Raw genomic sequence first — 12,476 nt, forward strand, 5'->3', positions numbered from 1 at the left:
AAGATTTTGGAAGTATAAGCTTGGGAGAACTGGGCTTGATTCCCCACTCCACGTGCAGCTGTTGGAGTGACCTTGGGTCAGTCCCAGTTCTCTCAGAGCCATTCTCTCAGAGCCAGTTTGGTGTAGTGGTTAAGTGTGCGGACCCTTATCTGGGAGAACCGGGTTTGATTCCCCACTCCTCCATTTGCAGCTGCTGGAATGGCCTGGGGTCAGCCATAATTATCACAGAGCTTGTCCTTGAAAGGGCAGCTTCTGGAAGAGCTCTCTCAGCCCCACCCACCTCGCAGGGTGTTTGTTGTGGGGGAGGAAGATAAAGGAGACTGTGAGCCGCTCTGAGACCCTTGAGTGGAGGGCGGGATATAAATCCAATATCTTCATCTACCTCACATGGTGTCTGTTGTGGGGTAGGAAGGGAAAGGAGATTGTGTGCCGCTCTGAGACCCTTGAGTGGAGGGCGGAATATAAATCCAATGTCTTTTTCTTCTTCTCTCAAGAGCACTTCTCAAAAGAGCTCTCTCAGCCCCACCTGCCTCACAGGGTGTCTGTTGTGGGGAGAGGAAGGGAAGGAGATTGTAAGGCACTCTTGAGTGAAAGGCAGCGTATAAATCCAATCTCCTTTTCTCCTTCTTCCTCCTCCTTCTTCTGGGACTCCTAAGTCCCCTCTGTCAGATACCAAACGTAATTATTGCTTTTGGGAGCCAAAAGAATTTTGGGGACTGCAGTTTGGCAAGGGCTGTTTGAGAATTCTCTGAGATCCTTTGCCTTTCTCTCTCACAGGACAGCAGTACTCAGAGTTCCCTGGGGAAAGGGAACAACCATTTAAACCAAGGTTTAAAAGCAGGGCGCTTTTTTGAGCAGGAACACACAGGAACGCAGTTCCGGCTGGCTTGGCATCAGGGGGTGTGGTCTAATATGCAAATGAATTCTTGCTGGGCTTTTTCAACAAAAAGCCCTGTGTAAAACTATGGTGACATCAGGGGGTGTGGCCTAATATGCAAATCCGTTCCTGCTAGGCTTTTCCTCCAAAAAAGCCGCTGGTTTAAAGTTTGTAGTATTACAATGAGCAGAGTTAACAAAACACATTCTGATGATTTATAGGTGGGATACTTCCTGTCGGCTGCATCAGAAAGATACATAAGCCTTTTATCTGTATCCGTGCACCTGAAGTTGCCTTATACCGATCAGACTATTAATTCACATGGTTCCGTACTTCGGTTTTGATTGCAGTACTCTTCTTTTAGCCAGAAATATTGGGGAGTTAAGTCTGGGATCTTCTACATTCAGAGCCTGTACTCTGCCACAAAACTATGGGCTCTTCCCTGATTTGCACATTTCCTTAGTCCCAAAGTCCCACCGATGTGCATGTGTGCACGCTATCATAAGGAGAGAACTGAATCTGCTAATAATTCCCTTGTCGTTTCAGAAAAAGAGCCGAGAAGAGACGTGTGGCGAAGGCAGCGGTGTAGAGATTTTGGAAAACCGGCCATACACAGATGGTCCTGGTGGTAACGGGCAGTACACCCATAAAGTATACCATATTGGTATGCATATTCCCAGTTGGTTTCGGTCTATACTGCCAAAGGCAGCATTACGAGTCGAAGAGGAATCCTGGAATGCGTATCCTTATACAAGGACAAGGTATTCTTTCTCTCCCCATCTTGTCCTTTATTCATTTATAATTTCCCAAGTGCACTGAATACCCAGAGTGCTTTGTTTGGTTGTCCAGCAGCCCTGTGTTGTAGGACATGTGATTCCCGTTTTGCAAAAGGGGAAACAACTGTTTTCCTTCTGTTAGCCTATGTTTACGGGAGTTTTTTTTTTCCAGGACAAAGAGATTGTTTCATTTGTTGTATGTTTTCTCTCAAGCCCCATTTAGAAGGTTTGTAAGAACCTCATAGTGCCGAGTGGTAAAGCTGCAGTACTGCAGTCTGATCTCTCCACTCACGACCTGAGTTCGATCCCAGCGGAAGCTGGGTTCAGGTAACCAGCTCAAGGTTGACTCAGCCTTCCATCCTTCCAAGGTCGGTAAAATGAGTACCCAGCTTGCTGAGGGGAAAGTGTAGATGACTGGGGAAGGCGATGGCAAACCACCCCGTAAAAAGTCTGCTGTGAAAACGTTGTGAAAGCAACGTCACCCCAGAGTTGGATACGACTGGTGCTTGCACAGGGGACTACCTTTACCTTTTTAAGGAATGTGCAAAATCACATACCCAAGAAATTATGTTCTGCATCTTTGCAAAATGGTTGAATTCTTACGTTGCATTTCATAGCAGTGGTTCTCAAACATTTGACCAGAAGTCGCTGTGCCTGAGAGGGAGTGCTGTATAGTGGTTAGATTCTGAGTGACCAAGGTTTATGTCCCAATGATGCATATTAGGTGATATTGAGCCAATCCCATGCACTCAACCTAGCCTACCTTACTGGGGGCGGTTTTGAGGATAATATGTAGAACTTTGACATAAGTGTAATATGTACTGATCCATCACTGTAGTCTTTAAAATTCCCAGTCTTTCAGCCTGCCCATTTTTAATTGCTGTTTGCAACATGGGACTCACTTTTACTTCACTTCTGTTTTTACCTTTTGGCTGTATCCACCTGGTATTCTCCCACACTTTCCATTTTCTGCTTCCCGTTCCTCTTCCGAAAGAACAGTCCTGGGGATGCTGGTAGAACTCACCTTAGGTCAGGTAATGACGAACTCACCTTAGGTCAGGTAATGACTCACTGTGAGCACTCCAGCCTTCAACAGATCCGAACTGTCAAGCTGGGTGCATCCTGTGCTCCATAGTCTGGGAGGGGAACTGCAGGGACTCGGGCCACATCAGCTGATTAGTCCCTTTACATCAGCAGGCCAGAGCAGGCGATGCTTTCGGACCTCCCCCCCCGCCCCGACCTCTTTTCTGGATCACGCTTGCTTATTGGGCTGGCTAACTTGGGGGGTCCTTGGCTACAGACCTTTTGTCTTTTATCCACCTTGCCTTGTTTCATTTTCCCCTGCCCTAACCCCTTGTTTAACCTGAGTTCGATTCCGGCGGAAGCTGGCCCAAGGTTGACTCAGCCTTCCATCCTTCCGAGGTCGGTCAAATGAGTCCCCAGCTTGCTGGAGGGAAAGTGTAGAGGACTGGGGAAGGCAATGGCAAACCACCCCGTAGAAAGTCTGCCGTGAAAACGTTGTGAAAGCAACATCACCCCAGAGCCGGAGATGACTGCTGCTTGCACAGGGGACCTTTCCTTTCCCAACCCCTTGATTTAGTCTGCAAGGCACCTTGAACATGGCACCTTGTCAAGCACCTTGAACTGGTTTTGGAAATCATAGAGTCATAGAGTTGGAAGGGACCTCCAGGGGAGCAGAAAGTGCAGGGGCGGGGTGTTAAATGGCTCAGAGCCATTTAAAGCTCAGCTTTCTGCTGACTGCCAAAAGTGATGATGAACAGAAAGCTGGGGTCATGAACCTATACGAATCAGTTTGGTTAAGAACATAAGAGAAGCCATGTTAGATCAGGCCAATAGTCCATCCAGTCCAACACTCTGTGTCACATAAGAACATCAGAGAGGCCATGCTGGATCAGGCCAATGGCCCATCCAGTCCAACACTCTGTGTCACATAAGAACATAAGAGAAGCCATGTTAGATCAGGCCAATGGCCTATCCAGTCCAACACTCTGTGTCACATAAGAACAGAAGAGAAGCCATGTTGGATCAGGCCACTGGCCCATCCAGTCCAACACTCTGTGTCACATAAGAACATAAGAGAAGCCATATTAGATCAGACCAATGGCCCGCCCAGTCCAACACTCTGTGTCACATAAGAATATAAGAGCAGCCATGTTGGATCAGGCCAATGGCCCATCCAGTCCAACCCTCTGTGTCACATAAGAACATCAGAGAAGCCATGTTGGATCAGGCCAATGGCCCATCCAGTCCAACACTCTGTGTCACATAAGAACATAAGAGAAGCCATGTTAGATCAGGCCAATGGCCCATCCAGTCCAACATTCTGTGTCACACAGCGGCCAAATATATATATATATATATATATATATATATATATATGTGTGTATATGTGTGTATATATATATATATATATATATATATATGTGTATATATATATATATATATATATATATATATATATATATATATACACACACATATATATATATATATATATATATATATATGTATATATATATGTATGTATATATATATATATATATATATGTATATATATATGTATGTATGTATGTATTTTTCGCTCCATAAGACGCACCTGAGCATAAGACGCACCTAGTTTTTAGAGCCGTTTGTGTGAATTTAGAGGCATTTGTGTGAATTTTTTGCAGTATTCGCTCCTTAAGACGCACACACTTTTCCCTCCACTTTTTTGGGGGGGAAAAGTGAGTGTTATGGTGCAAAAAATACTGTATATATATATACACACACACACACACACACACTGTGGCTAATAGCCACTGATGGACCTCTGCTCCATATTTTTATCTAACCCCTTCTTGAAGGTGGCTATGCTTGTGGACGCCACCATCTCCTGTGGCAGTGAATTCCACATGTTAATCACCCTTTGGGTGAAGAAGTACTTCCTTTTATCCGTTTTAACCTGTCTGCTCAGCAATTTCATCGAATGCCCACGAGTTCTTGTATTGTGAGAAAGGGAGAAAAGTACTTCTTTCTCTACTTTCTCCATCCCATCCCAGGTTAACAAACTAACCTGGTTTGTATTGGTTCGTGGTTCAGTCACAAAGGTCAAGGTAGTCCCCTGTGCAAGCACCAGTCGTTTCTGACTCTGGGGTGACGTCGTATCACGACATTTTCATGGCATCACGACATTTTCATGGCAGACTTTTTACAGGGTGGTTTGCCATTGCCTTCCCCAGTCATCTCCACTTTCCCCCCAGCAAACTGGGGACTCATTTTTCCGACCTCGGAAGGATGGAAGGCTGAGTCAACCTCGAGCCGGCTACCTGAACCAGCTTTCGCTGGGATCGAACTCAGGTCATGACCAGAGCTTGGACTGCAGTACTGCAGCTTACCACAAAACTTACTGAACCACAACAATGAGGTTTGTGCCTGTTCCTAATTTTGAGCATGCCTGGTTTTTGCAAAACTTGGCATTTCCTCTTTCTAAAGGCAGGGCATTAATAAATTCTTTGTTACCCTGTAAGTCCTTGAGGCTTTTTGCTTCAGCTCTGGAAAACAGCTGTATGTATAGCATGCTGGGTAAATGGATTTCTTTTTCTTTTAAAGGAAGAGCTCCGGTGTGATTCTTCCTAAGCTGGCTTTAAGCTGAGTTTTGTTGTTGTGCTTTCTTTCTCCAGGTATACATGCCCATTTGTGGAGAAATTCTCTATTGATATTGAAACCTATTATATCACTGACTCAGGAGAGCAACCCAACGTCTTCAACCTTTCCCCTGCAGAGAAAAGGCAGACCGTTCTGGGTGAGGATCGCTTTCTCCATACTGCTGTCTTGCCTGGGTGTGTCTTTGTGTGTCTATAAGCCCGACCTTGCCAAATTTCGGAAGCTGAATAAAGGAAAGCAACAGCTCCATTTATAGAATACCTCTTCTCCAATCTAAAGTATTCACAAACAATGTCCAATAAAGATGCCTTCTCCAATAAAGATAGATGCCTTCTCCACTCATCGCACTGAAAATAAATTCTTATTCCATTTTCTCGTTTGCTGTCATCTTCAGCAAATGTTGAGAAAATGGAATAAGAATTTAATTTCAGTGTGATGAGTGAAGCAAAAGGGTAGGGAAGAAAAAATAGCCTGGATAAAGCAGTATCGCAAAATAGGAGCTCTTCAGACCGATTGTGCCTGTAAGCTGTTAGTGATACTTGGGAGTGTTTTCAGTATCCCCTGCATACATGGTGCAAATCTGGGATATCTATGAATTTCTATGAATTCTCTATGAATTAATGAATTTCTATGAATTTTCTATTATTTTTTTTATATGAGTAAAGAAATTGAATTTTCTACATTAATTGGTGAAGGCATCTTTATCGGACATTTTTTCGTGAATACTTTATATTGGAGAAGAGGTATTCTATACACCAGGGGTGTCGAACATGCAGTTCAGGGGCCGAATCAGGCCCCCAGAGGGCTCCTATCAGACCCCCGAGCAACTGGTTGTCATCTGCTTCTTCTCCCTATACCTTGCTTCCTTCTGCATAACAGTTTGTTTTGCAAGGCTTGCTCAATTGCGCAGGAGCTGCTGCGCAAAAACTCTGTTTCCTCCATTGGCTGAGGCTCCTCCCTTGGGGAGGAAGCGGGGAGGAATAGCTTGCTTTGCCAAGCTCTCTCAATTGCACAGCAGAGCTACTGAGCCAAGCTTTTCTTCCTTCTATTGGCTGAGGCTCCTCGCCCCCCCTCCCCTTAGTTCCCTGGGAAAGGAAGGCAAGAGCCAGAGCTTCCTTTACCCAGTTCCCTGAATCCCATAGGAGAAATACAAAGAAAGCATCTTTAAGACCAATGAGTGCTGACGTTTTAAGCATGTTTTAAGTTTTTAAATCTATCTATCTATCTATCTATCTATCTATCTATCTATCTATCTATCTATCTATCTATCTATCTATCTATCATCTATCTTTGTGTTTGTCTGTGTTCTTTATAAAGTTTATATCTCTGCTACCTAATCTTACATAAGTACACAATGGCCCGGCCCAACATGGCTCGGCCCAGCAAGGTCTCATTTATGTCAGATCTGGCCCTCATGATGAATGAGTTTGACACCCCTGCTATACCCGGAACTGTTGCTTTCCTTCATTCACTTATCCGTGTGATATTTTCTTGTTTTGCGCAAGATCTCGGAAGCTGAGCAGGGTCAGCCCTGGTCAGTGTTTGGATGGGAGGCCCCCGAGGAAGCCCAGGGCCGCCGTGCGGAGGCAGGCGATGGCGGAACAGCTCTGTATGTGTTTTGCTCTGACCTGGATGGGCCCAGGCTAGCCCAGTCTCGTCAGATCTCAGAAATTGAGCAGGGCCAGCCTTCGTTAGTATTTGGATGGGAGACCGCCAAGGAAGTCCTCCAAGGGAGCCCCCTCTGAGCATCATTTGCCTTGAAAACCCTACGGCAGGTGTGTCGAACTCATTTGTTACGAGGGCCAGATCAGACATAAATGAGACCTTGTCGGGTTGTTCCGGGCTGGGCCGTGTGCGTACCTATTTAAGATTAGATAGCAGAGATATACATTTCATAAAGAACACAAACACAAATATATATATATACACCCCTGCCCTACGGGGTTGCCATAAGTCAGCGGTGATAAGACAGCCCCCACTTCACGCAGGCACAGAACCTTTATTGGTGTGTGTGTGTGTGTGTATATATATATATATATATATATATATATAAAAAACTTAAAACATGCTTAAAATGTAAGCACGCATTGGTCTTAAAGGTGCTTTCTTTGTATTGCCCCCATTGGATCCAGGGAACTGGGCCAAGGAAGCTCTGGCTCTTTCCTTCCTTCCTTCCCCAGGGGGCCAGGAGGGGGAGGAGCCTCAGTCAATAGAAGGAAGAGAGGCTTCAGTAGCTCTACTGTGCGATGGAGAGAGCCTGGCAAAGCAAGCTGTTCCTTCCCCCTTCCTCCCCAAGGGAGGAGCCTCAGCCAATGGAGAAAATAGAGGTTTTGCTTTGTAGCTCCTGTGCAATTGAGCAAGCCTTGCAAAGCAAGCTGTTATGCAGAAGGAAGCAAGATATAAGGAGAAGGAAGCCGATGACCGCCAATTGCTGGGGGGTCTGATAGGAGCCCTCCGGGGGCCTGATTTGGCCTCTGAACTGCATGTTCGACACCCCTGCCCTACGGGGTTGCCATAAGTCAGCGGTGATAAGACAGCCCCCACTTCACACAGGCACAGAACCTTTATTGGTATTCATTTCCACCACAGTGCTAATTGGGCCACTCGTATTAAGGAAGTGGTAAGATCTGTGAATAGCAGTGAACTCACAATCTCCCTTTTTTTCTATACTAAAGGGTACCGATTTATACCTGCTGTTCCTAAAAGTGTTCAACTATAAAATATGTGCCAAACTATTATATGGGGCTCCAATTTGGATTTCTGCCCTTAATAAAACGGTCAAAAGAGTCCAATTTCTTAGGATAATTTTAGGGCTTCCAGCTTGTGTACTTTATGAGGCGATATGCCTTGAGACAAACCACCCCACCCCGCACAAGTTCTTGTTACCAGGGCTTTTTTTTTGTAGCAGGAACTCCTTTGCATATTGGGCCACATGCCCCTCATGTAGTCAATCCTCGTGGAGCTTACAGGGCTCTTCTTACAGGGCCTACTGTAAGCTCTTGGAGGATTGGCTACATCAAGGGGGTGTAGCCTAATATGCAAAGGAGTTCCTGCTACAAAAAAAGCCATGCTTGTTATTATTATTATTATTCATCAATGTAACATTCATTAATGCAACATTCATGTGCATGGTGGTTTGCAGAATAAAAGATGACAAGGGCTTTCCCAAAGAGAACTTAGAACCTAAAACATGAAACAAGACCGCATGAGGGGTCCTAATTCAGGTCAAGCTTGGCTCACACAGGAAAAGGGAGCTTGAGCTTTCCTTTGACCCCCCCCTCCTCTTGCGCCATTTGTCCCAACCTGAAATACATGTGCTAAAGCAGGAGACCCCTGCATGGTGTCCCAACAGTAGCCACCAACGCCTTTCTTGGCGTCCATCAAGTATTTTAGAGAGAGGGTGGGGCCAAGTAGGGCTTTTGCTGAGCAAGGCTTCTGATTGGCCACTGGAGATTTGATTGGCAGATTTTTTTCCCCAAAATGTTGCTTTGATGGCAGCTGCCGCCCCAGCACTAGGATCTTCACCGTGTGACCGAAGGGAAGCCGCGGGGGGCCATTTTGTGGCCAGCTCCACCTCTCGCAGCAGCCATTTCACAGGAGTCCCCATCGCGCGATGTCGGGATTCCAAAGGTGCCCGCAGGATTAAAATGGCTATACTAAAGTATGCATGTTAAGTTTCGCAATTAAGGCAGACGGGGCTATTTCAGGTGAGCGAAACAGTGCCGTAGGGGTGGCTTCAGCGCCACTGTCCACGCATCAGTCCTGATACGCATTTTGACAACCGCAAACAAATCTCGTGACCATCTAGAAGTCCTTCTTGCTCTCCCCCCCCCCCTTGGGTCTCACAGACACAAGCATTGGAGATCTGAAGCAGCTATCTCGTCCTGCTCACTTAGCCAAAGGATATGAACACGATAGTGTTCCCTAATCAAGTAGACAGGGCTGTATGTAAAGTAGACAGGGCTGCCGTATGTAAAGATGGCAGTGGTTTCCCATTCCCTGAAATGGCTCAATACATTGCTTGAATGTATACTGGTTTCAGGTTGGGACAGTGACATAAACGTGTTTGTCAACACATTGCCTGGGGGGAAATAGCGATGCATCTAGTTTGGGGCATTTGACAGAATTAACTTGGGCTTGTCGGATCTTTGTGTGTGTGCTTGTGCGTGTGCGCACTCCAAATTTTTGAGCCGTCTCTGCAGCGTCTCTATGACATATCTGCATCTGGTCTTACCAGAATAATTAGTACCGTCTTGAGTGTGAGGATGCGTTCTTTGTTTACCGAGGGAGGGCTTTGAGTTTCACCTGCGGGACCCGTTAGGGGCTGCTTCCAGGTGTGCCAAGGAATTTGGGGGGACGCCCGCTTTTGCTCCCAGGCCTGCCCCTGGGAGGGGGCGGGGCGAGGTGTGCGTTGCGCACCAGCAGCAGATGGTTTAATTAGTTCTGCAGGCAGCTGGTGCTGCGTCTTGCTGGCCGAGGCGGAGAGGAAGTGCGGCAGCCGGGGATGTCGGCAAGTTGCGCGGCTGGCTCCTTTTGGCTTCCACGACTTCAATATTTGGGAGCCAAGGGCCAACAGGCTTGCTTTGGGCTTTACACAATTAAGTCTGCCTTCCCCTCTCCTTCCCCACCCGACTGATCTCTCAAGTTGTTTCCAAATGAGTCCCCGGAACTATTTTAGGCTTGTGGAAGAAGAAGAAGACGACGACGACATTGGATTTATATTCCGTCCTCCACTCAAGAGTCTCAGAGCGGCTCACGATCTCCTTTATCTCCCTCCCCCACAACAGACACCCGGTGAGGTGGGTGGGGCTGAGAGGACTCCCCCAGCAGCTGCCCTTTCAAGGACAACCTCTGCCAGAGCTATAGCTGACCCAAGGCCATTCCAGCAGGTGCAAGTGGAGGAGTGGGGAATCAAACCCAGTTCTCCCAGATAAGAGAGCTATGGCTGACCCCAAGGCCACTCCAGCAGGTGCAAGTGGAGGAGGGGGGAATCAAACCCGGTTCTCCCAGATAAGAGAGCTATGGCTGACCCCAAGGCCACTCCAGCAGGTGCAAGTGGAAGAGTGGGGAATCAAACCCAGTTCTCCCAGATAAGTGTCCACACACTTAACCACTACACCAAACTGGCTCTGTGCGCTCAGTGTTTGGTTAAGCTTTGGCCAATTTTTTGTGCGCTCAGTGTTTGGTTAAGCTCAGGACTTGTGCGCTCAGTGTTTGGTTAAGCTTTGGCCATTTAAAAAACAAACAAACACCCAGTGCTGAATCAAATGCAATCGCTTCTCAGTTTTGAAACAGTTCGACAGTCGGCCTGGGGAACTGCTTTTATAAGCACGTTCGTCTGCAACCCACCCACCTTCCCATCCTATCTTCGTGGAACCCGGAGCGTAATTTTTAGCTTACAGCCCAATCGTCCCATAGGTTGGAACAGTTTCAGACCGATTCCCCACTAGCCTTATGCCGCTCTCGCTCTCGTCTTCTCCGCGGGGCTTCCGTCGGATTTTGCACTGTCTGCCCTCCGGACCTGTGACTCGCTCCTCCTCTTTCGCGCAGCAAACGAGATCCTCTAAAAAAAAGCAGTTTCTGTTTGCCACGCGAAAAAGGCGGAGTGAGTCGCAGCCCCGGGGGCAGATATCCGACGGAAGCCCCACAGAGAAGAGGAGCATGAGAGAGGCATAAGGCTAATGGGAAACTGGTCACAGTGTTAGAGCACTGCAGCCACAAAGCAACCAAAGAGCTGATTCACGTGGCTTCTTCAACATGGTACAGAATGGGGAGCCTGCTACAAATTTATGGTCTGGGAGGGGGCTTAGCAGCCAGTCTTGCACACGCTTGGATAAAACGTTCATAGCATCCATATTCAGAGCGGTGGAGCATTTCCGGAAAGGGGCTTCCCCTGAAGCATATTCATTTATGGGGCACTTCTCACCTCTGAAATCCACCCTCCAAGTTGACCTTGACTCAGAGCAATCCTATGATCAAAAATGGTTTCCGGTTCTTGCCCTGGCCTGGATAGCGCAGGCAAGCCCGATCTCGTCAGATCTCAGAAGCCTAAGCAGGGTCGACTGTGGTTGGTTCTTGGATGGGAGACCTCCGTGGAGTACCCAGTTGGGAGGCAGGGGCAGGCTTTATTCAGCCATCTCTCGGAATATCCTCCAGGCCCCCCTTGGGGATCATTCACCTGAGGTCAACCTGACTTCCAGGTGCAAACACACACGCATATAAATGTATACAAAATATTTTTTAAAATTGGTTTCCATTTCTGATTAGTCTTCACAACAGCCCTTTGAAGAGGGTTGCTGCTTGGAACATATGAACATATGAAGCTGCCTTCTACTGAATCAGACCCTTGGTCCATCAAAGTCAGTATTGTCCACTCAGACTGGCAGCGGCTCTCCAGGGTCTCAAGCTGAGTTTTTTTCACACCTATTTGCCTGGACCCTTTTTAGTTGGAGATGCTGGGGATTGAACCTGGGACTTTCTGCTTACCAAGCAGATGCTCTACCACTGAGCCATCATCCCTCCCCAAAGGAAGCCAAGGAACTGGGGAGGAGAGGAAAGTCATGCCTTGGCATGGCACGGGGTGGGATGGCACCGGGGAGGTGGCAGGGGGCCCCTACCTAGGGCGCCACGCACCCATGGGCCATGGGCCGGCGCTGATGGTGGCTCAGTGGTAGAGCATCTGCTTGGTCAAGGGTCCAGGCAAATAGGTGTGAAAAACCTCAGCTTGAGACCCTGGAGAGCCGCTGCCAGTCTGAGTAGACAATACTGACTTTGATGGACCGAGGGGGATCTGATTCAGTAGAAGGCAGCTTCATATGTTCATATGTATAGGAGGGATCGTGGCTCAGGGGTAGAGAAGGTCACAGGTTAAGCAGAAGGTCCCAGGTTCAATCCCTGGCATCGCCAACTAAAAAGGGTCCAGGCAAGTAGGCGTGAGAAACCTCAGCTTGAGACCCTGGAGAGCCGCTGCCAGTCTGAGTAGACAAGACTGACTTTGATGGACCGAGGGGGTCTGATTCAGTAGAAGGCAGCTTCGTATGTTCATTCCATTTTAGCTGGTCTCGCTGAAATCCCTTAGCTGAAATCCCAGCCTTTTCGTACTGCTCAGGCTTCTGAGATGTCATCAGGCAATGCCCCTGTCCCCTTCAGGTCCGTCCGAT

General features: G+C 47.4%; 1 protein-coding gene across 5 annotated transcripts in view; it reads left to right on the plus strand.

Moving 5' to 3' along the window:
* PITPNM2 (phosphatidylinositol transfer protein membrane associated 2) overlaps positions 1-12,476 on the plus strand; it is a 269,886-nt gene that overhangs the window by 130,387 nt on the left and 127,023 nt on the right. For all 5 annotated transcript variants that reach the window (XM_060250129.1, XM_060250131.1, XM_060250130.1 and 2 more), the window contains exons 3-4: positions 1,424-1,638; positions 5,334-5,455. In XM_060250129.1, the coding sequence (XP_060106112.1) occupies positions 1,424-1,638; positions 5,334-5,455 (337 nt within the window). The remainder of the gene's footprint in view (positions 1-1,423; positions 1,639-5,333; positions 5,456-12,476) is intronic.

This window comes from Heteronotia binoei, chromosome 11 (assembly GCF_032191835.1).
Source record: "Heteronotia binoei isolate CCM8104 ecotype False Entrance Well chromosome 11, APGP_CSIRO_Hbin_v1, whole genome shotgun sequence".
In the NCBI taxonomy this organism is placed as follows: Eukaryota; Metazoa; Chordata; class Lepidosauria; order Squamata; family Gekkonidae; genus Heteronotia; species Heteronotia binoei.